This window comes from Cydia splendana, chromosome 4, assembly GCF_910591565.1.
Source record: "Cydia splendana chromosome 4, ilCydSple1.2, whole genome shotgun sequence".
NCBI lineage: Eukaryota > Metazoa > Arthropoda > Insecta > Lepidoptera > Tortricidae > Cydia > Cydia splendana.
The window spans coordinates 2,843,140-2,870,717 of NC_085963.1; the positions used below are offsets into that span (position 1 = coordinate 2,843,140).

The window sequence follows — 27,578 nt, forward strand, 5'->3', positions numbered from 1 at the left end:
GTTTAATATTATAGTAGTTTTAAGGCCGCGGCTTCCTACAGCTTGGCAAAAAAAGAGTAGAAATTAAAAAGTGGCAACACTGTAGTGTCGTCCCTTTCAAACCAATATATATATAAGAAAACGGGACGACACTACAGTGTTGCCACTTTTAAGCCAAGCTGTACTAGTGTTGTGAGGTTCAGAAGTTTTAAAAGGCTTGCGTTAGCCTCGAAGCCTAGTTTTTATTTTATGAATCACTGACTTAATATAGTTCTTATTCTATATCAATGTTATGAATCGGTAAAGGCTCACACTGCTGATCGCCCCTTTATTGTGAACACGCTCACATCTGCAAGCTTTGCCTTTAGTGTCGATTAGTGGAGGAGTAGGAGCGTGTACCTCAAGCCTGCCTCAAGGCCATGTGACATTTATTTAAATATTATCATAACATAAAGCATAACAATCGTAAGTTACATTAGGCAAATAAGTTTTTACTAGGAATTTATTGCGCAAGAATACAGTAAACAATTGAACAGTTTGAATAGGTATCACAATCACTTACCGTTGATATGCATGCGTGCTTGGGCACAACCCTGGCATAGGGGCTGTCCATAAATTACGTCATCGATTTTTGACGATTTTTGACCCCCCCATAAAATCATCCAAAAATCATGCTTCGAATGACCCCGTTTCCTCCTTCGTCATGCTACCATCATCCGATGTCCAGACCCCCCCCCCTAATTTGAAATGACGTAATTTATGAATAGCCCCATAGGTAAAAGGACACATTCAGAAAAACACAACAATGTTATTGGTTAAATATTTATTGAAAAAAGTATACATCAAAAAGTTTTCGATGTAAAATTAAAAAATAAAGTGTAGGTAGTGCATTTTACTATTCATGTTATTGCAAAGAATGTCGTGTGACTTTAGAGCATGAAATAATCAAATCACTTGACTGAATTTGATTTCCATTGACTCCCAAAGAACGTTTTCACGTCACATTTTGAAGGTGAAATAATACTATGTTTTCTGGTACCGAAGTTCAATTTTACAGCCAAGTGGTAGATATATCGAACTAGAAAGGCGTGAAGAAAGAAAACAATTTGTTCAAAGTCTAAAATAAATACAATAATTAAAAGAGCCCCACACTTAGCGTCTTTTGAGAGTCGGCGTCTAGTCAGCGCTATGGAAAATGGTGTCGCTGCGTAGTTGCGCCAACGTTGCGTCGGGCAGCAGCCATAGAGTTGAGTAGTTGCGCCAACGTTGCGTCGGGCAGCAGCCATAGAGTTGAGTAGTTGCGCCAACGTTGCGTCGGGCAGCAGCCATAGAGTTGAGTAGTTGCGCCAACGTTGCGTCGGGCAGCAGCCATAGAGTTGAGTAGTTGCGCCAACGTTGCGTCGGGCAGCAGCCATAGAGTTGAGTAGTTGCGCCAACGTTGCGTCGGGCAGCAGCCATAGAGTTGAGTAGTTGCGCCAACGTTGCGTCGGGCAGCAGCCATAGAGTTGAGTAGTTGCGCCAACGTTGCGTCGGGCAGCAGCCATAGAGTTGAGTAGTTGCGCCAACGTTGCGTCGGGCAGCAGCCATAGAGTTGAGTAGTTGCGCCAACGTTGCGTCGGGCAGCAGCCATAGAGTTGAGTAGTCGCCGACGTTCGGGAGACGCTAGTGGTGTATCTCTAACATGTTTTTAAAGCTTGACAAAAACAGAGAATGTGGCTTTGCTCTTTTACTATACATATGTAATATTTATATTGATCTATCTACAATGAGCTAATATTCTCTCGTGTTATATAATAATCAGTTAATACCAAGTGAAATAATGTTAGTCTTCAACGAAAATATTAAAGCACCCATCTTTTGTTCCTGTCTTTAAATTTTATTTCAATTTAAAAACGAGAAGATTTGCTACATTCTCTATTTAGTATGTTGAGATAGACACAAACAGTCACAACTAATGTCTTATATCTTTTATTATAATATAAACACCGCAGGGATCGGAACCGTTTTTTCGCAAAAACTTAGAAATAACCATATTTTTCGAATAATTTTATACTTTAACTTCAAATGTAGGACTCAGTTGTGTTTTTAGGTAACGACTTCATGTTATTAAATTGCCCAATTAGAAATGAAGTAATTAACAAAGAACGAAAAAATACCGTTTTCGTTCCCATACAAAAAATACCGGTATCCGATCCCTGAAACACCGAATTGGCTTGGTACTTGTACTTATTTCTGCCACATAGGCCTCAATAAAATTACCTGTTGGCTGTAAATCATCTTTCAAATTAACCGTTTACGTTTACAAAACCTTTTTAATACTTACATTAGAATACATAAATAATACAACTGTATAGCAACATAAACATTAACCATTCAGAGTATAATAATAATGCATTGATATTCATAAAATAACGTCATCACATCATCTTTGTCCTCTAGGGTTACTGTTAATTTCAGTTCTATACGCAAATATTGCTACTGAACCTTTTAAGAGTTAGACCAAGAAAAGTCTGCAGCGATTTTGATAGCCCACGCAGTGCAAGCACAGAAGAAATAATAGTACTACCGTACAGAAAGGACACTTCCTACAAACCCGAGTTTGACAGCGATTCAGGGTCGAATCGTGCTATCCCTTTCTAATATATAGCACTATCCCTTTCGGCTATTTAGGGTTGTCAAAATTCAAGTGATTATCTTATCTGTGGTCGTGCACGCACAAGGAAGTCAAGTGGTGCCAACCCTAATAATTGCTCGGAGCAATGCCTAGCCAAACGGAGCCGAGTTCGACCGAAGTCAGGAGTGTCTCCCCACTGGTGCAAGTGTCATTTTAAACGTCATAATTTCATAGAAGTTTAAGTTAATAACACTTTCAGACTTTTTTTGGTCTAACTCTATAACCACGGAGACAATGTTTTAGTAACCCGTTATAAAATTATATCATATTACTTATAAAACTTTAGTGCAAGTATCAAGCTCCGTTGTGCGTGGTTTGGCATTACGCCATACCATCGCTGTATCTTTCTCAATTTCAACCACATCTAGTATGTACAAACCGTCAAAGAATATTTTAACTTGTCAATCCATAGAATCCAAAAGATACAGCTTCGAAAATTGTGCATTATAAAGCTTAGTATACAAGTAAACATGCCACGTAAATTACACAACTATTTGTACAGAACAAATGTACACCAAACCTTAGAGCATTTAGTAACTGGAGACGTCATGGCTGTCATTTTCTGTACGAAACAGTCTGCCGACTTTTGCGGGGGAGGGGACGTCAAATGTATTGCTATTTCTACATGATTTGTACGTAAAGTACAAATAGCCATGTCAGTACATACAAAAGTTTGCACAATTGTGCATGTTTTTCGGCAGAGGAGTAAGCTCTTAAAGGCGACTCCAGTTATTAAATGCTCTAAGACACCAAACAGATACTTTATCATAAGACTGTGTGTACTGGCCTTTCGTTGCGCCTAACATACACTGACGGAATCAATAAACATTTTTACAGTTACGGATTAGGAGGCGCTTATCTTCAATTTTATACTTACAGTTGGCCTATGACAATATTCAGCACAAAAGTTTAGCTTCGATTAATTTCAAAAGTTGAATAGAGTTAGACCAAGAAAAGTCTGCAATGATTTTGATAGCACATGCAGTGCAAGTGTTATTTAAAATGTCTATGAAATTATAACGTATACCTAAATAACACTTGCACTGCGTGTGCTAACAAAATCGTGGCAGACTTATCTTGGTCTAACTCTATACGTTTCGTTAAACAGCGTGTGACCTCTTCCTAACGACCAACACCTATAAAAGTGCTCAATATTTTCACAGGCTAAATGTAAGTACCTACAAATTTATAACATACTTATAAAACGCCATTACGAACAAAATATTTTGTGCTTTGAAATTTGAACACATCACGCACAAAACTAAAGGGATATGTACTAAGATGTCCGGAGTCATAAACTGCGTTATATAACAGATACTAAAATGACGGTCCGTGGCCTATTTACTACAAAATCATAAGTAATGCTTTTGTATACTCGTGCCGCCCAATGTACAATACGAATATTACGATGTACACTCTGTTACATTGGTATATCAACTTTCATAAAAACAAAACAAATGGCATTTCGTTTGTCTAATTAAAATTTCGAACAAATGAAATTCAACCCAATTCAAAATACAAGTAATACAAATAAATTCAAAGATTCCTAGCTATAATTTTGTATGGTAGGCAGCATGAGGGTATTTGTACAGTCAGTGTCATATAGTAGGTAGCATCCTACTTACCAACTATCTATACGACGCTGACTATACCTACCAATTTTGTACTAACAGATCAGGCCCCTATTTCACCACCCTGACAACGTTGGGCGCAACGGTACGTTGACAATTTACCGTACATTGCTGGTCCAACAAATAAATATTGCCGTGCGCCGGCATTAGCATGACAAATACGAACGTTTCCGAGAAAATACGATGGTAAAGGATTATACACTACATTTGTACTTAGCGGCCCAAAAATGTACAGAAAATCGTCAGTGTCAGGTGTCAATTGCCAGCACAGGGGCCAGTTGGACAAATAGGATTAATACTTCAGCTAGAGAATAAATTCTGTCTCGAAGGCCACAGCAGATCTCGACCGTCCTACCCCCGACTACAGTAAACACCGACTGCCTACGTGACTATAGCGACGGACACAGCGGCGCAGAGTACCGAATCATGGCACAGATATTAAACAACCGGTGTACAGTAAGCTGCAGAGAGAACTGACCCTTCTGCATATAAACTTATTGCAGGCATAAATTCATGATTATATACTTTATTTGATTGGTATAATTGGTGCTCAAACGAGCTGAAATTATTTTCTAAAGTGCCAGCGTAGTAGGCAGTGAATAAAACAAAATAGAATTATCACAAGACAGTGAACCTGGTCAAACAAAGTCACAATAATTAGTAGTAATGTACAGAAGGTTCACTCTCTAAACAAAACGAGTCTATTACGACAGATAGCGCGGCAACCACTACTGCTAGACACTCAAGTTGGTGTGGGTCACATGTACTTGTAGCGATGCGACGAAATCGCGGAGTGAGCCACGCCTGACAATGTCAATAAACTGCACTAATACTAACAAGTATGAACTGGAATGAAAAATGCAAAATTTGCCATTGAAATTTGAACCTATAGTGTAGGAAATAGAGTTGATTTTGCGTTGTTGGAAAACAAAGCAAAAGCGACTCTGTTCCAATTGAATAGGATTTAAATTTAATCGCACTGAAGAGGTACTATAGGTAGGACCTTGGGCCTTAGGAGGTTATCTCATTGCAATAAGGTTTGCAAATGGTTACTTAATTATGTAAATTATTGATTACAAAATTAACTAATAAACGGCAGTATCATCATTCATCGGTGTTTGACATCACTACGATAACCCAGAATGACACATCACTAGAGGTCGTCCATCTTAGAATTAGATTGGTATTTGTGCGAGAACGGCGTCATATTATTTTCAGACCTGTACTCTCATATTTGTGATTCCCTAATAAATATTGTTAAAAGTGGTGCTCTGGTGTTTTTACTCTTACACTAACCATACCTATTTGATTTTGTGAACGATTTAAGGTAAGGGATAATAGTCATTGCATTTGCGCGACTTCAAACAAGTATATTTTCACTAGTTTTAACGTCTATGCCATAATTGGTACTACATATTATATTGCTTTGTTCTATAGCCAATAATTAAGACAAGTAAGCCCCGCGGCGTCGCCTGCAATATAATCCCAGTATATTTCGTAGTTAAAACTCCAACAACAATGGGGAAATATATACTTACAGCGCTACTTCAGAAATTAAATTACATTACAGAGATAAAAACTATTTTAATCTATTAAATGCATATTACCAACATATTGTACTATTTAAACAAATCGATGGCCGATCGTTTTAAAAAAAGAAACTTGTACTCGCATAATTTGATCAATAAAAAAACTATTAAAATAAATTTTCACATACAATATACATCGAATACAATATAAAATCTCCATTACATTAATTGAATTGTGAATAGTCAAATCCTCTCGAAACATTATACACTGTACATTGATAGAGAATATTCTTGGACAGTCGCTCATCGGTCGCTTATGTGTGTGAGCGTGACAGCACTACAGGTATATATAGCGTTGTCGCACTCGCTCACCGACGCATCTAACGTGAAGACGCCTAACATTCGATTAGATCGGGTAATATGTAAGTTTTCACTACCAGATCAGTCAACAACATTGATACATTTATAGACCAAACGAGGACGCACATAAATATTTAAACAATTTGAAATTCGTTCACTCACACTGCGCGTTTGGGTCGACAAAAATGTTTCCCGTCGCGTCGTGTAAAAACAATGTCAGATTCAGAACGTAGTGGTTTGAATAGACGGTGACCGCTTACCATCAGGCATGTTTGCCACTGACGTATAAAAAAAAGTTATTAGTAATTTTAAATAATTAAATTTTTGCTTTTATCCATAGTTAATCTTCGGTATTCTGCTAAAGTCAACACACTACAGTCGAAAAGAAAGTTCAATTTTTAATAGAAGTATAAAACTGAAAATAGTCTTCAAGCGACGGGAAACATTGTCCATGTGTGCGTTACCGCGTTCCTGATACACGGTGTGCTTGTAGGCGTGCGTGTGTATGTGTGTGTGGCGCTCAGTTGTCGGCGTCGGCGCCCTTCAGCCGGAGACGCGCGAAGTCCTCGAATATTATATCGTCGTCCTGCTCTTGCCCGTTCTCGTCGCTGGAACAGAATTATTGTACCGTTAGAATTTGTTTTTACAGTTTCGGTACAAAAAGAGTTAGTTAAAATTTCAGATGTTCCTAAAATATAAATACAGTATATATTAGGTCATGTTACAGGTCAGCTCCCTGCTTGTACCGATGAGTTTTTGCAAGTTACATTTCGATGAAAGAAAACGTTTCTCCTACTATCCTGACTGCGAACCCTACACTCCAGTCGTATCTACTGGATGCTCCGGTGTCTCGGGCAGGCTGCGGGTGCCTTCGGCGGGGTGGCAGGGGTGGCTGCTCAATGAGCTGGTATCACAGAACACCGCCTCTAGAAACCTAATATTGGCCATTTTGTTCCCGACGCAAATCACCAAACTGTGAGGTGCGGGAGGGGTGCTCACGGCGTTGCGATTGGTCGTTTCAAACATGGCGCGCTGACACGTGCAAGCGTAGGGATGGGACATGTTCATTACTGGTAGTGGGTACTGCTACCAGTGATACCGAAATGTATTGTGGTAAAATTGTTACCAATTTAGTATACTTAGAGTAAACTTACTTAATAATTATATTGATTAATTTAATATTTCATTAAGTAATTTAACAATGTACCTGAAATTTTTACTTAACATATTAGGGCATTTCTGCTTAAAGTACCCAGAACATGAATTTTAAAGTTTAGAATTTTTATATTATTTCCACTCAGAATCGCAATCTCTTTTGATACGAGGTAAAAGCGTCGCCGAAATCTCATACAATTATTTTCTTTTGTCCGTTTTATTAAGGTCATAGAAGGTTGTATTGAAAACATATTCAAATGGACCAATAACATATGCCTATTACAAATCAACTCCGAGTTCTCTCGCACTTATTTGAAGTTCATCATCAGGTCCATCTCGAGACATGAGACCTAACTGCTCACCTACAGGATTCTAAAAAACCCATACAACATATGTCTGTCGTAGTCAGATCGTATAATCCGCCGTATTACATTACGGCTAGCCGTTTTCAAAAACAGGGGCGTTTTGAAATGCGGCGGTTCGACGATTAGCCGGATTGTCATTGCGATACGTTCTTCAATAAGGCGGCCTACGTTTAGCCGCATCGTACTACTATTTTAGATTGTAGAGTGACCAGTTCTTTCGGTCGCCTACGTAACCGGAGTTTGACAATGTTTGCAATTTAATTTATTTTTACCATGGTCCCACCGCACTACATGTGTTTCTTTTCCAAAACATTTCCTTTACAACTTAAATAGACGGAGCCCCGCAAGTGGGGCTCCTATTTCTGGGCGGTTTGCCCTTCGGGCATCTGAAGTTACCTAACGAACCTAACCTACTTACCTACCTACGCTTTTTTTCCCCAAAGTATAATGTTTTCTCGGACGTCTCACTAAATCAATAGGTAGGTAGGTTAGGTTCGTTAGGTAGCTTCAGATGCCCGAAGGGCAAACCGCTCAGAAATAGGAGCCCCGCGAAGCGGGGCTCCGTCTAGTTAAGTTACGAAGGAAATGTTTTTTGAAAAGAAACAGTCCGACGAACTCCAGATTTGATGGACACCCCAGCATTTGTCAGGCAGCGCCACAGGTGTTAAAAATGGGAACTAAAAACTGTCAAAGCGGCGGCTAATGACTCGCTGTATTACATTATGGCTAGCCGTGTTGTAGAACGTATGGCGCCGAATACATTCCGGCGGATTCTCATTCAGCCGCATTCAATCCGGCTACTCGTTAAACCGCCGCATTTCAAAACGCCCCTGTTTTTGAAAACGGCTAGCCGTAATGTAATACGGCGGATTATACGATCCGACTGCGACATGTCTATCACAAACCAACACCGAGTTCCCTCGCACTTCTTTGAAGTTCATCATCAGGTCCATCTCGTGACATGAGAGCTAACTGCTCACCTAGAGGATTCTAAAAAACCCATACAACATATGTCTATCACAAACCAACACCGAGTGCCCTCGCACTTCTTTGAAGTTCATCATCAGGTCCATCTCGTGACATGCGGCCTAACTGCTCCGCTGGCCTAGAGGATTCTAAAAAACTTACACAACATATTACCTATATATTATGTCTAAAATGGTACAATACGGTATGACGAAGCACGAAGTTTCCGCAACTGAAAAACCATCATCGTCACATCACTAGTCGAAAGGGAAAGGGATAGCGCATTGCATTTTCAAGTTGACGAAAAGGGACGGACATACTTCGCCTCTGCTTACTGACCAGTATAAAATGAACCCCGCGGACAAGAAACATTATTCAATGAAATAATGAATTTGACTTTCCTGTGGGATGTTATTCCATCTGTTTCGTAAGTAGATGTCTTAGATGACTTGCCACACCATTTTACGCTGCAATATCCCATGATTTCCCAATGAATTCAATAGTTTACGATTTATTTTCTTAGACTCGTGCACACTGCTAACAGGTCGTTACGTTGGGCGCAACTGATCGGAGCGGCGCGCGAACAATCTTATATTTGACCTATACACCATACGGGCGGTGACCGCGAGTCGTCCTATAAGGTCGGTCTATAGGGGTTGGTCTGTGGCTGGTATGCAAACGTACTTTGTTTGATAGCACTTACTTATTCTTCGGTGAAAAAAAAACATCCCAAGGATACTAGAGTAATCCCAATAAGGCTATTCCCATTTCAGTTGGATGATCATTAGTCGCTTTCATAAAAACGAATTCAAGTTGGCAAAAACTTAGATTAGGCAGTAATGACACAGAATAAGTAATAGTAATAAGTACCGTATAGAACGGAAACTTCCTATAAAACCGAAGTTTGACAGCGTTTCAGGGTCGAATCGTGCTGTCCCTTTCTTATGTATGGCACTATCCCTTTCGGCTATTTAGGGTTGTCAAAATTCAAGCCATTATCTTATCTGTGGTCGTGCACGCAAAGGGACGTCATGTTGTGTCAACCCTAATAATTGCTCGGAGCAGTGCTGAGCCGAACGGAGCCGAGTTCACCCGAAGTCAGGAGTGTCTCCCCACTGGTAATGATGGTCACTTACGGCTGCGGGTCGAGCTGTATGAGGTCGTGGTCGACGTTGGGCGAGGGCTCCGGCAGCGGCCGCGGCGGCTCCTCCTCAGGTTTCGGGTGCATCAGGATGAACGGTAGCTCGGCGCTCAGGTCACTGGAACAAAACTCACGGGTTACGCAAATAAAAAAAAAACAATTGGTATTCTTATATAAAAATGCCATATAAATGAAATGCAATACATTAGTCAGACCAAGAAAACTCTACAGCGCTTTTTATAGCAAAGTGTTCATACTTCTATGAAATTATGACGTTTAAATAACACTTGCACGTCTGCTGTGCTATAAAAATCGTTGCAGAGTAATCATGGTCAAACTCTAGACATTAAGGATCTTGACGAACAATCGTACACGAAAAGGTTACGTTGCCTTCAGTTTTCCTAAAATGCTGTAATAGCTGTATGCGCAAATATTAGGTACTAAATAATACAATAAAATTGTATACTTAGAAGTATTTTTTTTTTGTAGTAATTCAAGCTTTTTTCTTGTGCATTTATTTCTAAAAGTAACAATATGAAGTGTACAAGTGTATCCTTACCCGCCTAGTGGTCCCAGACACAGTTTCACTTTGACCTTGTATTGTACTATAATCCCCAAGTTTTCTCTTTGCGCCGGATCCGCAATTCTGTAAACATACCACAATCACAAATTATACAATGTTATACAGATACGGTTATACATACAATCTTGGAGGGTCAAACATTTAAATAGTTCACGCTTGTTGTTCATTCATTCATTCATATGAATGAATGATTATATACTCACAGTGTGCTGGAGGCGAGGTTGGTGTCCTCGTGCTTGAGCTGGCCGTCCAGCGCGAGTCCCCACTTGTCCTTGTTGTTGGCGAGCAGCGGCGTCAGCGTGAACACCTTGCTCAGCGTGAACCCGGGGCCCACGGGGCAGCCCTCCCTGCCAACAACCGTTTGTTGAATAAACGCCAATACACAGTACAGACTGTCTTAACGGTTAACCATCTGCGAGGTGGATATGTAGGTAATGATGCCTGTATATATGGTTCGGAACTGGCCTGCGAGTTGATGATTTAGGTATATGTCATCTTTTGATGCGGTTTAGGCGGTGGTGCCGCAGTAAAAGGTGTACCTACAATAAGTACACATTCAATTCGCAATTCGTAAATATGGCTAATCGTCGAAAAAACACTCTGTTAAAAGCTAATAGGCGAAATCACTTAATTTACAAGCTGTTTTACATCAGAGATATGCCTAGCTGCGTAGCTATGGATGTGTGTTGTACATCAATTAGGATTATTTATTGTCATGGATCATTTTGAATCTGGGTTCTGAACCTGACGAGATGGCCTATGACGAAAATCTTGGGTCTTAGATGGCCTATTTCCAATTATGTCTAGTTAATAGAAGATGGTGATATCTAGAGTAGGTAGAGAGTAGTATTTATTTAGTAGTAGAAGATCCCTTTCCCATATACCAAATTTAACCAAATCCAAAAGCCCGTGAATGTTTAAATCCACGATGTTAAATCCTTGAAGAACCATTTCCTGCAGGCCTTGGTCATTTTTTCTTTCGTATATGACATATATTTATTTCGGTATATTATCGTAGAATATAATTTAATTTATTCTTATAAAATCATTTCCTCTTTCATATCCTAATATAAAATGATCCTATTATAAACATATTTCAAACTGTGAAACTATTTGTGTATGTTACAAAATTGGTATAATTTAGTGATGTCTAAATTGTACTAGGCGTACTAGCAGTTTGCAAAAGATTAACTACGTGTATAAGTCCCAGCTTCATAATAACTATTGCGTGTAAGCGACCAAATTCATTTGTATTTAAATCTATGGGAAGGGGCACAACACTCCAAAACAAGGGAAATATAATACTTCACGTATACTACAACTAAACCCCATTATGTTTCATTCGGCCACGTTAACAAAGGGTAGAAAAAAACTCACAAACTCATAAAATGGCTAAATTCGAAGGTTAGTGAAAAACACTAAGAAAAGAAGTACCAAAATTGTGATATATTGTATGTACAGCTTAGAATCTTGCACATGCAATGAAAAAAGCAAACAAACTTACAGAGACTCAATTTTTAAGTTCTTATCAGAAATTCCGATAAATGGGAATTTAAATTTTTTCTTCACCTTCGCTTTTGGTTGCCTGAATAAGAAATACAAAGTCAGAAAGTGTTAAACTGTTAAAGGTAAGTGTTGTCGGGTAAACATGGGAATTAATATGTTTCTTTGACACAATCGAACAAAATGTTTAACGGATAAGATGTCTTTTGTGTGCTTAAACCACTGAGTTCAGTGCAAAAAAACCTGCTTTATTAAGTTTAATAAAGCAGGTTTTTTTTGTGAAAATGACGATTATTTCGAATAGGTGGCAAAACCAAACCCTAATCCATAAAAGTAGTCAGTTACAATTGTCGCGCTTTTGCTACGACTATGAATGAACGGGCTTGCAAATATGTACTTGTTTCTGTGATAGTATTAAGTAACAACTAAACTTACCTATACCTACAAGTTTCACTGACTTGGCGGCGGCGCAATTCTATATCAAAGCATCCCACAAAGCCTGATTCTCATCACCGAGCGGGAGTTGTTCGCCACCACATAATAATGTGGTGACATGCTGTATTACTCTCCTCCATTTTAGCCACGCTGCACCTCTAGCAAATATGTGGAGTCGATCCCGACACCATATCAAAATTAACTACCCTATTAGAAAGAGTCAGCTACATCGTAAGAGTACACTCACTCGCTCTCCGCCTCGGCGACGGTGCACTTGTACTGCGCGGTGGAGAACAGGCAGATGTCGGCGAACTGCCGCACGGACACTTTGATCCTCTTCACCGACCGGTTCGAGTTGTTTGCTATGTGCACGTTCACGGCTATGTTCTCGCCGTGGTGGTACAGCTCCTGGAATTCAAAATCGTCGTAATTAGGTATCAACAGTGTAAATTCAACATGGCAGCATTCATGTGTCATCTTGGCTGGTATAACCACGTTTTGCGAAAACCAGAAAATTGTGTGAATCATAATGCCTCTGCCTGGGCCTGGAAGAAGGGGAAGGCGAAATTCGAAATTCAGGCTGGATTCTCGAGGGATGATTCATGTACAAAAAAAGGGATGCCGAAGATCGTACATAGTGGGGGACCAAAGTGTAAAAGCGGACTCTGGGACACTTTGGGTTCCGTAGCGTAGCTGAGGATGCAATCAAGATAAATGATAAGAGGGGGTGTAAAAGAGTTGAATTGAGAATACAGCCTCTCGACAGTGATCATTAAAAGGATGACCTGCGTTTATTATCGTCTTTCGTAAGTCCACATTTTGGCTACATATTATATAATTACTATAATTTAGGGACGATACAGACGGACTGCATCCCGACTGCAATTTGTATGGGGAGTTGGGAACTGCACGCCGACTGCACGCCAACTGCAACGTCGGCGTGCAGTTAGGGTTAGAGTCCGTCTGTACCGACCCTAACTGTTGAAAAACTTGGTCAAAAGTTACTTAGTTGATAAAAAGATGGGTAGAAATATACCTATGTATAATTGTATATGGTAAATTACTTTAAGCCTTTATTACAGATATAAGTTATGTCAATTCATTAATAACAACTGTTAACTACAGTAATTAAATAAGTCAAAAGTGATACCTTATCGAGTGACGCTTCTAAGTATAATTTGTTCGGGCTCATCATGAATTCTTTAGAGACTTCGACCGACGGCTGCTCGCCCTGCTTGCTCGGCGCGTACATTATCTTCCTTATGGCTAGGCGAACGGAATTCCTGGAAATATCATTCATTCATTCATATTAGGTTTACTTAACAATAGACAAAGGATTAGCTGTCGGGGCCTGTTAGAAATCTACAAACTATACCTGAATTGACAATCCGAATTAAAAGATACAATTAAGGCTCACTGTAGCTCTTTTCTTCTTCTTTTTTATCTTTAAGTAAGCTTGTAAATTTGATAAGTTAGGTATAGGCCAAGTTTCGTGCTTTCTGCCGGATGGGACCATACACCATTACTACATACTAAATCGATCTAAGGAGCCACAAGAAAATGGCAGTTTTAGAGAAAAATTTGAGAAAGTTACTTTTTGAAATTAGTAAATTGTAAACTGATAAATTTCGTTTGAAACAGTAGGTAAGTACTTACTCCTAATTATGAGTAAAAAAAACAAATTTGAAGTAAAATGTAGTAGAAAATATAAGTTTTTCGGAAAACGCTCAAATAACACATGCTTATTCTCTATCTGCACATATGAAGTAATTATATAATTTATTCTTAGATAATTCGCTATAAGGTAGACTTAGAAGTCAACAGTTATATTTTGCACTTGTTTACGTAACTCTTCCAGCAAAACAATGTAATTTACAAACAATAACCAAGGTTACCTTTAAGCTACATAACATTACAAAAATATTTGGAATTTTTCATATGATCGTGATCGTCGTGTTCCTTACGTCCCGCTCTAAAATAGCTCGTAAAATAACAACGTACAAGGCAGAGAGAGGTCGTGGATCCGAGTAGTAAAGAATGGCGCGCCTTTAGGCAAACGTTTGCATACAAATATTGTCTCAATGCGCAATTTAACGGACCCGAGCTCAGTTGCGTATTTATTCTCTTTCGGATGTATAACGTTAATCAATCATGCATAATGTCGGGCATATGAGGAAAGGAAGTCAGGAGTCAACACAGGAAATGTAGTTAGCGTCACAGGGTTTCGTATTATTACTATTATAAGATACGGTCGATACGGAAAATTGAGCTTATCACATTTCAACGAAAATACTAATAAATACGTTTATATATCATAATATATTACAGCTACTTTAAGTAATACCTACCATGATTTTAAACATATTGCTGGATCACGAGCAAATGTTATCCCATGATCATATATTATGAAGTTACCGTTATGCGGGTGATTCAGCATGTCTATTATTAGCCGAAATATTATCAAGAGAAATTCTCCAGACTCCAAAGGCTCTAGGTTTAGGTATTTTCTTACCTTTTATGCGGCTTGTCATCTTGCGAATCTGCCACAAACGCCTTTAGCTCATAGTCCACCCCGCACGGTTTCCCAGTGTCTCCAGGCGCTGGTTGCAGCGTCACCGAGGCCGGACAATGTGGGGGCAGTTCGAAGTAGAAGGGATGTGCGGCCGGGCCGAGCTTACGGACCAGGCGCTCTTGCAGCCGCGTCAGCGGTCGTTTCAGGGTGGTCGTTGCTGGGTATATCTGAAAGCATTGGTGAAGTGAGTATATAAGCTTCAAAAATAATGCGTATGCATTGAAACCAGCTGTTATTGGCAGTCTTATCACGATTAAAATTGTTCTCAACTGGTCCAATCAGTGGTCAATGATCAGCACGCTACCTTAAGTGAATGTAAGGGTGATGTATGAGATAACCTGTTCTCACCTGTTCCGCTGCAAGGTACAGGTCCTTCCTGAAGGTAAGGCCGAGGACGTCCAGGTCCTCCCGGCCGTACCTGAAAGCTGCCAGCACATGTCCGAACACCTTTCTGTCCTTAACATATTCTGGATCGATTAGCACCACGCCGTCTGCAAGGAAAATCGTGGGATAAAACTAACTATCGGGGTTACCGAAGACAATATTAAAACCATTGGAATTCAACAATGGTAAAAATCCTTCTCATGTAATGAGAAGGATAACTATGGTACATGGGTATCGTGTATGCTTTTGACATAATTATTGATCCCGATTATAGTACATAATGGGCAAAGATCAATTCAGAAGCAATAGGTATATCCTAAACACTGCTCACCAGGATTAGCAAGAAATAGTCCGTTGAATTAAATTTCCACTTCAATATGTTTTGACAGTCATCTTCAAATAGCAGAGGATATTAGAAGTATAAATCGTAATAATGCCAAATTTGGCTCGGAATTTTTTCATAAATATTCCATAGTTTTATAGTTACTTAACATAAATTTTAAACTCCAACTGGCGCTGTAGATATAAGCTCTTAACCAACTTAAAATACGCACAATTAGTCGGGCTAGGAAATTAGAAGGTTCTACAATTTCGTAACGGGCTGGATGAACATTGTTTCAAAGTTAAATCAATTTAATTTATGAAAGCGTTTGTAAGCGAGGTACTCGCTTACAAACGTTTAACGTAACCCAGATTTCGTCAAATGGAATTTCTATAGTGAACACAAACTGGCTTCATTTACACTAAAACGTTCCTATTCCACGATTTGGTGCGGCCTGTTTCTAACACTCTAATCATAAGTTTCGGGCGTTAAAATTGGGGCAATTTACTAAAGCCTAAAGCCATTGTGACTCGCATGAGGTTTCAATTACATTTACAGGTACATTTGATGCTCGTATAAATATATTGTCTAACGTTTAAATATGATATTTGTTTTAAGTAAGGATAAGGACATTCTAGTTAGTTAATTTGCCCATTGTTTTAAGATTTTATTTCTATTTTTTTATGCCTATTGTTTTATGAAATGCTACGCTCTTACTCGTACTTCACACTCTTTCCTCCGGACAGTCGTGGATCTTAGACGAAGATTTTAATACACTGATGGCTCTGCAAATTATAAACCCTTGAGAAATATCGTTTCGTAAGGTTTCAGCGATTAATATTATTATAGTTTATTAATAGTGCATGCCCTGTTTTAATCAAATATATATTTATCCCCAAATTGTGGATATACACGTGAAAACCAAGGTAAAATAGTAAAGCGGGACATACCAATCGGGTCTACATGTGAGATGTGGTCTACGAAGTCTCTCTTTCCTAAGTATACTGTTATCTGAAAAGGAAACAAAACGTTGATTTATCTACAAGTATCATGCTGTTCTGGGTTAGCATACGAGTATACGGAACACGGTTAGCGGAGAGGGTGGTTTATGAATAGGGGTGGGTTATTTTCAACAGAAATTCAAAAACAGTTCATGATAGAAGAATTGAAACGTACATTCGACCTCAAAATCATAGATATTTTTGACTTCACAGCGCATCTTCAACCCTTTTTTTTTCTGACCAGAGAAATGGAGTCAAACATTATCAACGAAGTTCTCTCTCTTTTTTTAACACTGTGACCTGTGACTGTAGGTAGTGCAAGAGCACTTAATAGTATGGTCACTAATGCTTGCCTCTTCTTATGTATACATTTTTGGTATTCGAATACCTAGTATCGCCCCCCATACAACTTTTTGCTAAGGACTATCCAGTTAATTTAGTAAATTGGGTTGAAGTTCATTTGTTAAAAAAAATTGCCGAGAGAATATATGTAAATGCTAGTCTATTTTTTAATTCGGTAGACTAAAATGACATTTCATACTATGAAATGACATTTTATGTTCATACTAGGAAATGTCATTTTAGTCTACCGAATAAAAAATAGACTTTAGTTGAAATGTTTTAAGAAAGAAATTCCATTGAAACCAAGCGTACATTGGGCGGCACAAGGAAGAACTATCAGCAAAAATAGTGTGACTGGTGTAGACAAGACAGTATAATGTCTTACCTTGCCATTCGGGGAGCTCTTCTTGAAGACCCTCGTGGCCTGGCGCTGCTTGTTGCTGCCGGCGTCGTCCATGCTGCCACCGCGCCCTCCGCAACACTGCTGTCAAAGTCATAATACACTTTAGGTACTAAACATAGTGTTAGGGTTCCCTACAATAAATACTTTTGCCAACCCTAAGAGCTTATTTAGAAGGCGCGCGAACTCGTATATGATTTGATCACCAGCCACACAATCGTCCTCACACAACGACGATGACACACCTCCCTACGCGGTGGGGAGTGACCCGCTACAGCCGTCGCAGCCGGAAGGCGGACACGGCCTCTCATACCTCCCTTAAGGGAGGTATCGAACGACATCCAGTCCAGTCGTATACGATTTTAGTTACATTGCGGACCATTGAAGTTACATCAATTCAACCGACCGATCAAATAACGCAATGTAATGAAACTCGTATGAGAATTCTCGCACCGTCTATATAAATGAGCCCTAATTTTCAATGATTTGCTACATTGATAACGGGATTTGGTCACCGTCATTAGCAATAGGAACGAACAGGGTGTCATCTATTGGGCATTAGCATATCCAGCAATGTCTTAAGTAATTATCAAAGCAGATACTTACGTGGACCCTCGCGTGGCTCCAGGTTTCGCGCCACCGCTACGAACTAACTCTGCGCAGCCTCGCCGCCCTGCAACAATGACAAAAATAAAATTAGGTAGGTATATAAAAGCTGAATATGCATGTGAATGAGTCTAGTCAACATTAAGCTTGAAACTACAGATGTGCAAGTTCGAAAAGCTCTCAGAAATTTCAGAAAAACTTTACAGGACTTTGGAAATGGACAATTTTGATTCCCATACAAAAATATGGGAAGTTTCTAAAGTTTACCATGTGGCAATCTCGCAATTTTGGTTAGTTTCCAATTCCAACGGCACATCAGTAGTTAAAACTATAAAAGAGTACCCCATTTACAAAGCTATCATCTAAATTGGTCAATCCATAAACTGACTAATCGCAATATACATATACATATATCAACCGTTTTGTAAAAGGAATCTTCCGGGCAAAAATGAACCTCAATTATGAGCATCACAAATGTCACAAAATGACGCAATAAAATAAACAAAATACCGACAAGATCCCTTTACGCTAAAAGCCATGGTTTTCAGTTCCATGTGAAGCTAGAGATATGATATTTCCATAGAAACAGTATAATTTTGTCAAAAACCCGTACGAAATCTATTAACTCTGTAAAAAAATCCCGTTTAAAGGCAATAAATCCGCAATTTAAATCGACGAAGTATCTGAAAAAAAAACAAGAAAGATTATGTTCCTTGTTACGGTATTTTCACAATTTCGCAGATTTCGGATAATCTTAAAGCTTCTGAAGAACTCGTGTAGAAGGAATAGCGACTTTACAGAAACTCACGTAAGAATCAAATCACGGATGAATGTTCTTTAGAATTGAACCTTTTATTATCAGGGCACGAATTAGGCGGGATAAAGCCGGGTAATACGCTAAACCTACATCAATACAAGTTTTACTGAATAAAACATGTTATTCAAAGCATTAATGCTTTATATTGTTACGGAGAGATCCTGCGGTCGCGGTAACGTTACATAAACATGTGGTTTACATTTATGTTTCGAAGGCTGTATGTATTTACAGGTATTTACGTAGACATAATTAGGGACATCGCCGCCCAATAACGCGTTTTGTATGGACTGCGGTCACTAACAATAAATAACCAAGCCATACAATACAGGGCTTACGTCTAGTAGTTATGTCCAATTAAGTGGTTAAAACGCATCGGAAATTTGCTCGTACAAAAAAGTTAGGATTCCTACAAGGCACTTGTACAATGAAGGTATTACGACGCTGGCATTGATATATAATGTCGTGCATCAGGTCACCCAGCACGGATAGCTCAAACCGTATTCTAAATATCACGTGTTAATCATTTCTTCAACCAAAGACGTCACTTTTGACATTAACAGATCGGTATCTTATCGGTGTGACATCTTATAAGCATGGTTCGAATTGGGCCGTATATCTGTAACCTAACGACAGGTATCAGTAACGCAGCCTCGTCGAGTTGATAGTCAAGATGGTTCCCAAAGAATAGTGGTTGGCTTGCTTGTATCGAAAATATTACAAAATATTTTAAACAAATAAACAGATTATCTGACTATCTATCTATTTGACAGTAACATGTTGGTTGCTGCGACACTACCCGATCCCAACACCTATGCCGGTATAATCCATCCCAAACCGATGCCGCGCTACACCGAGCGTTACAAATCACGTTAAGGCAATTCTCACCTACGCGAATCAAGTCCGTGCAAACCACTGTAACGTGACCGTGAGTTCACCAATAAAGGTGCGTAATGAAAGAGCAAATTTAGACTGGTTATAGCGAATAGAGCGATCAATGAAATGCACAGACTACCACCTAGAGACGGCGAGGTGAACATAAACAGGCGCTATTTTAATTGTAAATGCAACGCTAAACTCGTTTGTACCAGCATAATACCTACAACAAGCCAAGTGTACCAGACCTCATTTTTGTTGATATTTGCAAGTCTCTCTCATCTTAGCGTTGGTGGGTAATAGGGAAAAGGCATGATATGATGGTATTGTAGAAAGATACAGCATATAGATTATAAGGATGTACGATATGAAACCATATAAGAAGCATAATTTGACAGGCATTTTTAGCCGAAAGCATTAATTAAACACGGCAGATTATTTAAAGATGAATGGCGTTATTCATAAACGTCTGTCAAATCTATTGTTGATAATCGTTTATCCGTATTCAAGTCGGACCTAACTCGCAGGTAAGTGGTCTGTGCTAGAATGACACCCAAGGCTGCATAGCATATTATCCGCGTGCCCGGGTAATCATTTTAAGCAGATGCGAGTGAATGTCGCCAAATGGAAATGCGAACAGTCAGTGAGAGCGGTTTCAAGAAATGATTCAATTTGTAAGCGGAGCGTGGTGATGCGAAAATGAATCTCTATTTTGGACCGTACCTAAAAGCCTAGAATTATGCTTCCGCACGAACGTAGTTTGATTTTCATTTTACATTCGGTTTTTCATACGAGAGATATGATAGAGTTTAACGATTTTTCAACCACGATGATATTTATGCGAATAGTCTAAGAAGAGGCAAACAAATGTGTCCCGATATGGCTTGACCAATTTAGATTATAGTTTAGTGCAGGGCGATATACCTACTGTTGGGGTGTTGGTGTGTTGGGTGCCATAAAACCACCCAACTAATAGTGGACGTTACAGATTGACAAGGTTAATTAGATGCGTGTTTAGTTAATAAAGAATACTTATTCTATATCGTAGAAATATTTTTGGTGGCTACTGTGCGAATAATACACATTACACATACCTACACAATAACTTGGTAGGTACCGTCGATTTACATCCAGGTTTTGTTTTATTTTATTCAATGAAAACTCAATGCTGATACCAGCTAATAATAAGATTAATAAGAGTTCGTATATTAATTTACGAGAAACCCTTTAGTCAGCGTTTTCATATGAAAATAATGAAAACAAGAACAATCGAATAATATCGGGTTACGCTTTCGCATTATCCGCCGGTAATACAAAGAGCTGGGTAATGACATCTAGGTGACCTAAGGTAATTCTAGAAGTCGTAAACGATATTAACCTAGATCGCTTCGGTTTCTCGGTACGGTTGGCAGCACAACTAACTATGCGTTATGATAGAGATGAAAAAATATACTGGATCGTTTCTTCTTCCCCGTGAAATAACGTAGTTAACGGTTAAGAATCTGTTTTAAAGAAAAGTTTCATAAGTGGATTACCTTTTGACAATTAAGTTGTACCGAAATGAACTGAAAAATTGTAAAAAGAGGATACTCAAAAGCATTATTGGCTGCTTATTGTTAAGTAAAACCTTTGACGGTCTACTTTGTAAATAGGTACATATATGTAGTTATTTTATTACATTATTTAATTACATTCGTTCTGGTTTTGCGAATATAAACCTTAAGAGACCCAAGAAAATAGTTTCAGTCACATTGCTAGAATCTTGTTGTGTGAAAATAGTTAGCCCTTAGTTCTGCTATATGCTCAACTTCTTCATCGCAAGCGTTGGCAATAAAATCTTCTGCACATAATTTGAGCACTACGGTTAGTGTTACTTCTGCTGATTGTACTAAAATTACACTTTCCTCCTACTGTTACATATACCTATAAAATATATTAATCAATCAATCAATCAATCAAAGCATTTATTTTCAGGCTACTAAGGCCCAGATACATACCTTACAAACTAACATATATATACAATAATAAAAAACTTAAATACTAAAAAATCATTTTCGTGACGCAGTTTTCTGTAGTGTGTGTGTTTTGTGTAGTGTTGTGTGTGTATAAAATATATGGGCGAATAAATGGGTCAATCCAAACCAATGGGGAAATGCGAAACTATTATACTTGTTGTTCAAAGTTAACAAACAATTTGTACATTTTCGAGTAGTTATAACATAACATTTATTGGTTAACCAACCAAATACCAAACCGCCTGGATCTGTAACTGAACGACCTGACTTTAACCTACATTATTTGATCATGTAATGTTTTCATCTACCCTCAACTGGCTTAAGGAGCCATTTGAGGGTAGATTTTGTTTACTTTTATTCAAATACCTAAAGATACAGACTATAGCTAAAGTTACCTAACACCTACCATATTGAAGTTACTGGCATATCATGGTTAGAATTGACAACCGATATACATATCTATCTGAATCCGTCACAATTTTCATTAGGGTTTGCGAGAAAAAAAGGGTAACTTTTAAAATACTTACTACAAACTTTGTCATTTGCCGAACAGTAATTGAATTTCTGAATTTTTCATCAGCATAAAATATTCCGTAGATTTTATTTTACCTGAATTAGCTATCCGTGGTCTGACTGGAATAATTGAAAAGCAAATTAGGCAAACAGGTCAACCAAACTCACTCCCGCATATTTAAATTCGTCACTTGAATTAAATACGAATAAGAATAACAATGCTACGGTATCGTCTTGGGTCGTCCCATTCGTTTTTCTTCAAGTTCTTAAATTAGTCCTATTCTGCTTTCGTCACTCATTCTACATTCGTCACAATCGTCGGTGGCTTTCAATGTAGAATGAGTGACGAAAGCAGAATAGGACTAATTTAAGAACTTGACGAGAAACGAATGGGACGACCCAAGACGATACCAATTCTACAAGCAAAGTACCTATGGGTGTTATAAGAGTTGGGAGAACCCATATCACTGTTGTATTGCTAGTATACTATTATAAAATTAAAAAAACGCCCCTACGCTATATGTAAATTTTATGCCAAAAAACCCTTCAAACTGCTGGATAGATTATTATTCAAACATAGCTAGAACCACTGCAAGCAAACTCGCTTTCACGTTAAAAAACCGAATCGAAATTGGTCCATCCGTTGGAGAGCTACGTTGCCACAGACAGACATTGGCGTCAAACATATGATCATGAACGACAAAGCCGGGTAGGTAAAGTCGCCATCAGATATATCGGAGCGACCAAGTAGCTCAAAAATATCTGAACACGCACTCTATCGCCTTGACAATAGAGGCGTGTTCAGATATTTGTGAGCACCTTGGCCGCTCCGATATATCTGATGGTGACTGTACATGAACTTCATCTTCGTAGGAAGGCTAGCAATATCTCACAGTACCTACTGTGACATAATTGGTGTGACATCCATAAATTACCGAACTTTTACGTAAACAAACAGTATATATCCGTTTCATTTTGATAACAGGCGACGAATTAAATTAAAACAGCCTGGAGCCTGAAACCGCCTCGAGTCTGCACCAAGTAAATTCAATTAGGTACCTTATCCTTGTAATTTACGAGTATTATTGCGTCGTGTTTTATTACGAATTACATAATACATACCTATCTAAAATAACAGGAATTTATGAAAATTACGATTAAAAACATTAAATGTCTTTTCTCTCTCCAAACATTACAGTTCAGTAATCAAAACGAATCATTGGGATAGGGTCTCCCTACACCTATCGACGCGGAATCGGCAAAAACCGAGTGTATTGCGTAGACATAAAGCTTTTTCCTATCGGCTTTTGCCGATACGTACGTACAGGTACGTTTTGTACCTACTAAAGTTTTTTAATCGAATTAAATTTGACCGAATGATGGGTCAATTGTTTGTGGAATAAATATGCATAAATTTCTATACGATTAAAAAACTTTATTACAAAACGTACCTATACGTACGTATCGGCAAAGGCCGAACCTATCCTTCCATTGATAGCTCCGGGGTAAAAAATCATTTCACAATCTGTATTTATTTTCACATTTATCGCTCCTTTTATATATAATACAGGCTAATTCATCATTAAAGACCCCAATGAATCAAACAAATTTAACAATAAGGAAAAAACGCTGCTATTTTTATGGAAAAGCGGAATCATTGTTTACCTTGGCGTAAACTTTCTTTAGCGAGGAATAATGACGCCAGAGATAAATCATCCGCTCACGGTCCCTGTTTACTTTACAAACTCTCTCAATATTAAAGTTTTGTACAATGAAAATGGTCCTGAAATCTGGCTATGTGATTCATATGGCTTACCGAGCGCATGCTAGTCGAAGCGAAGGCGCCGGTGAAACAAGTTAACTGTGATGGCCTAATTAAGAGCAAAATTGTAGTTCTTCTACCTGTGGTCACTTGTAATTGGCTTACTGTTTCTATGTTTTTATTACCTTAATTGTTGCTCTAGCTGTAAGTTTTCCTAACAAATAAAATAAAATAAATAAAATATTGAACTTTTACACGTTTTAATTAAGAGCAAAGGCCATGAAAAAATCATACAAAAAGGTTAAATTTGGGACTATGTATTTAATTTATTTATACAAATACAAAATTCTTTATTTCATAATAATATACATTTTTGTGATACAGGGGATGGAGCCGCCCGGTAAGCTTATGCTTGTGTTGGGAGGCACCGCTCTTCCCTAGGTTCCCTAGGTTTATTTAATTGTCTAATTTTCATTTATTTTAGAGGGTAACTAATTGGTCGGTGAGGGGGGAGGGATCTGACCAGAATTTTAAACAGAACAGAAGTATATTTTCAGAATAATAACATAAAAGGTAATAAAAACCCGCAACATGACCATGTCTTGCGTCGCAAATTTCGCGCGACACTACCTACTTACCTTTTGTTTCGCCCCCTCTTAATCAAACTTTTTAGCAAATTAAATAAAATGACGGAAAATGCCGAAATAGAACATCTGATAGCCGAGCCGAACATAATAGGTGAGACCAAAGCGCATCGTCTCCGCTGGCTTGGCCATCTCGAAAGGATGGGTGAAGATCGGGCAGCCAAAAGGGCCTACTTGGGTCGACTAACTGGGCGCCGTCCTGTTGGTCGTCCTATATACCGTTGGGCAGATAGAGTGGAGGCAGATCTCCGTGAGCTCGGCGTCGGCGAAAGCTGGCGGGATACCGCTCTGAACCGATCAATGTGGCGTGCTCTTGTGTTGGAGGCCAAGACTCATTTTGGGTCACCGCGCCAACCAAGTAAGTAAATAAGTAAATAAAATGATGTCTCTACATACGACGTCATATTACACATTTTAAATATAACTAGAACCTCTACTTATAGAACATTTTAAGAATGGCCGACTAAGAACCCGGACTGCAGGGCTTAGTTATTTTTTCTTTATATACTAATGACATCTTTTTCAGTTTTAAAGTTATATAGAGCAGAGTTTTAAATAAAATACATACATACATACATACATCACTGGCTCAGTGACCCAAAGAGGATCTTGGCCTCTGACACAAGAGAGCGCCACTCTGCCCTATTCTGCGCCACTTCACGCCAGTTGGGTATTCCGAGGGCGGACAGGTCTTTTTGGGCTTCGTCACTCCAGCGGTATCTGGGACGCCCCGACGGACGTTTTCCGCCCGGGTGCCCCACATACGCTCTTCTCACAGCACGATCCTCCCCCATCCTCTCCAGGTGACCGAGCCAGCGGAGTCGTGTGGCTTTGATCTCGCCAATTATATTGGGCATCGCAACAAGCTCCTCTAGCTCCCTATTCTTCCTTCGCCTCCAAGTCCCATCTTCCTCTCTGATAGGCCCCAGAATCTTCCGCCAGATTTTCCTCTCCGCCACTAAGAGCTAAATAAAATAAAACAAACCAAAACATTTAACACATTCAGGGCCAAGGACCCGACTGTCGGGTACACTGTTCGTAGCGACTACGCGCTACATACGGCAAAGACGTGGCTACGCGCTACGAGCGTAACCTGTAGCACTTAGTGCCAGCGCTACATACGGCAAAGACGTGGCTACGCGCTACGAGCGTAACCTGTAGCACTTAGTGCCAGCGCTACATACGGCAAAGACGTGGCTACGCGCTACGAGCGTAACCTGTAGCACTTAGTGGCAGCGCTACATACGGCAAAGACGTGGCCACGCGCTACGAGCGTAACCCGTAGCACTTAGTGGCAATGGATGTGTTAACATGATAATTTTATTATTTTATTAGTTGCCTCTCTTTCAAAAAATGCGATCGGAATTAAGTTAAATACGACTTGAAGTTCCAAACACGAGAACATTAACCAACCCTTCCACGGTCGGAATTATGACAGATCCCGCAAATAGTTCCCGTTTAGTTCTCACACGGCTTTAAATTTCCATTAGCAAAAAGGTTCTCAACAGGATTGATAACTTTGTAACTCTCAAATTAAACTTATGAATATTTCATTTAGTTAATGAAGGGAGCATACTCGTATAAGTGGACTCACGGCTATCTCAAATTTGCGAGAAATATTGCTTTTCCTAAATTATAGTAATATTGGGTTATTTTTTCCGAATGTTCTATTGATTTTAAAAAAAGGACGCAAAGCTTAGTTCACATTAGGAGCCTTTAATCGTGTACATTTAATATGAACCATCAGAATACTTACCATACATTTATTATAGAAAACTTAATGATATTCCATTTCTTTATTTAATAATTACTAGGTATTTCTCAAGGTTCTGAGTAGAAATAACCCAAAGTTTCCTAAAATGTCAAAAAAGAGTAAATTGTCCACTTTTTCCTGAAAATCCCGGGTGGGTGGTCTATATGTCAGAATTGGAGAGACAAAAACATTTTTCGTATAAAATTACAGACGATACTTCGGTAGAGCGTCTCTAGTCACTAATGTATTTTCGTGGAAATCAATCAAGAATGTAATGGAGTCGTTGCAGTATTTAGGTAAACGGAGAGTAATCAAAGTTTGATAGCCAATATTAAAGCACTTAAGAGCATCCATCATGGATCCATCTCGTTGTTTTGGAGCCATGGACGTATAATTAAATAGACTCCGCATAGTTAACGCAAGTTAGGAAAGTTGCAGGGTAATTCAGGGCTAGTAAAAAGCTAAACCCCTCTTATGTGCTAAGGTAAAAAGTGAACTTTCCCACGTCATCTATTTTTCTGAATTCACGTATCAACTATAATTCGATAGGCAAATGGAAGCAAAACATTAGTATTACGTATCTTTACTAGTTTGGAAAAGTGTATACTTAAATTGCTTCTTGCTTCTATCTGAAACGTAAAGATTGTGTTCTGTGTGCATAATTTTTCTCTTGGCAGGTGGAGCTGGCGTTATTCATAAACTTCTGTCAAACTTAAAATGCCGTCGAAATTAGTTTATAATCTATTCGAGGAGACTAAATTGAAATATGCTTTTTGTTGTTTACGGATAATTGCCCCAATAAGGCTAGCCTAAAAAAATGTACTTTATTGCACGATAAAACCCACAATTGTACAATTTTTCAAACTTGATGCTTTAAGGCATTCTCTACCAGGCATTAGAACAAACAGGAAAAAAGATTGAAAAATATTTGAGTATTCCAAACAAATATGTCTGTGGTCGTGGCAATGACCCCGGTTGGCCCTTCTCAGCATCCGAAGAGTGTCGCCATCCATCACGGGGGGCAGGCAGGTGTCGCGGGTGCGTGATGGGACGGGGGTTGAGGTAGGGGGCGTTGTTTAGAATAAACAACGCTTCCATGAAAGGGAATGGGATAGGGCTACCTGGACGATTTCATGAAAGTTTGCAACTTATAACACAAGCGGGGGCCTGTTTTTAAACTCATTTTTATTAAAAAAAGTTTCTTTCGACTTGTGTTATTCATTACAAGCTTTCATGAAAGTGACCCCTGAAAT

At 38.9% G+C, this 27,578-nt stretch overlaps 1 protein-coding gene and 1 long non-coding RNA gene across 5 annotated transcripts in view; both read right to left on the minus strand.

Annotated features, from left to right (window-relative positions):
* Positions 1-785: 785 nt before the first annotated feature.
* On the minus strand, positions 786-3,644 carry LOC134789652 (uncharacterized). The gene is made up of 2 exons (XR_010144103.1): positions 3,409-3,644; positions 786-3,173 (listed from the first exon to the last, which is right to left on the minus strand). It is a non-coding gene; the product is annotated as an uncharacterized LOC134789652 (long non-coding RNA).
* Positions 3,645-5,852: 2,208 nt separating this feature from the next.
* The window catches only part of LOC134789702 (beta-arrestin-1), a 147,091-nt gene continuing 125,365 nt past the window's right edge, over positions 5,853-27,578 (minus strand). For 2 of the 4 annotated variants that reach the window (XM_063760322.1, XM_063760323.1), the window contains 11 exons: positions 17,949-18,015; positions 17,328-17,423; positions 16,550-16,610; positions 15,242-15,384; positions 14,834-15,060; positions 13,472-13,604; positions 12,569-12,729; positions 10,587-10,730; positions 10,360-10,446; positions 9,796-9,918; positions 5,853-6,781 (listed from right to left, as the gene is read on the minus strand). In XM_063760322.1, coding sequence (XP_063616392.1) covers positions 6,694-6,781; positions 9,796-9,918; positions 10,360-10,446; positions 10,587-10,730; positions 12,569-12,729; positions 13,472-13,604; positions 14,834-15,060; positions 15,242-15,384; positions 16,550-16,610; positions 17,328-17,399 — 1,239 coding nt within the window. In that variant the 5' untranslated portion in view covers positions 17,400-17,423; positions 17,949-18,015 and the 3' untranslated portion in view covers positions 5,853-6,693. Of the gene's footprint in view, positions 6,782-9,795; positions 9,919-10,359; positions 10,447-10,586; positions 10,731-12,568; positions 12,730-13,471; positions 13,605-14,833; positions 15,061-15,241; positions 15,385-16,549; positions 16,611-17,327; positions 17,427-17,948; positions 18,016-27,578 lie in introns of all 4 variants that reach the window. The other 2 variants (XM_063760320.1, XM_063760321.1) reach the window with 1 other exon arrangement.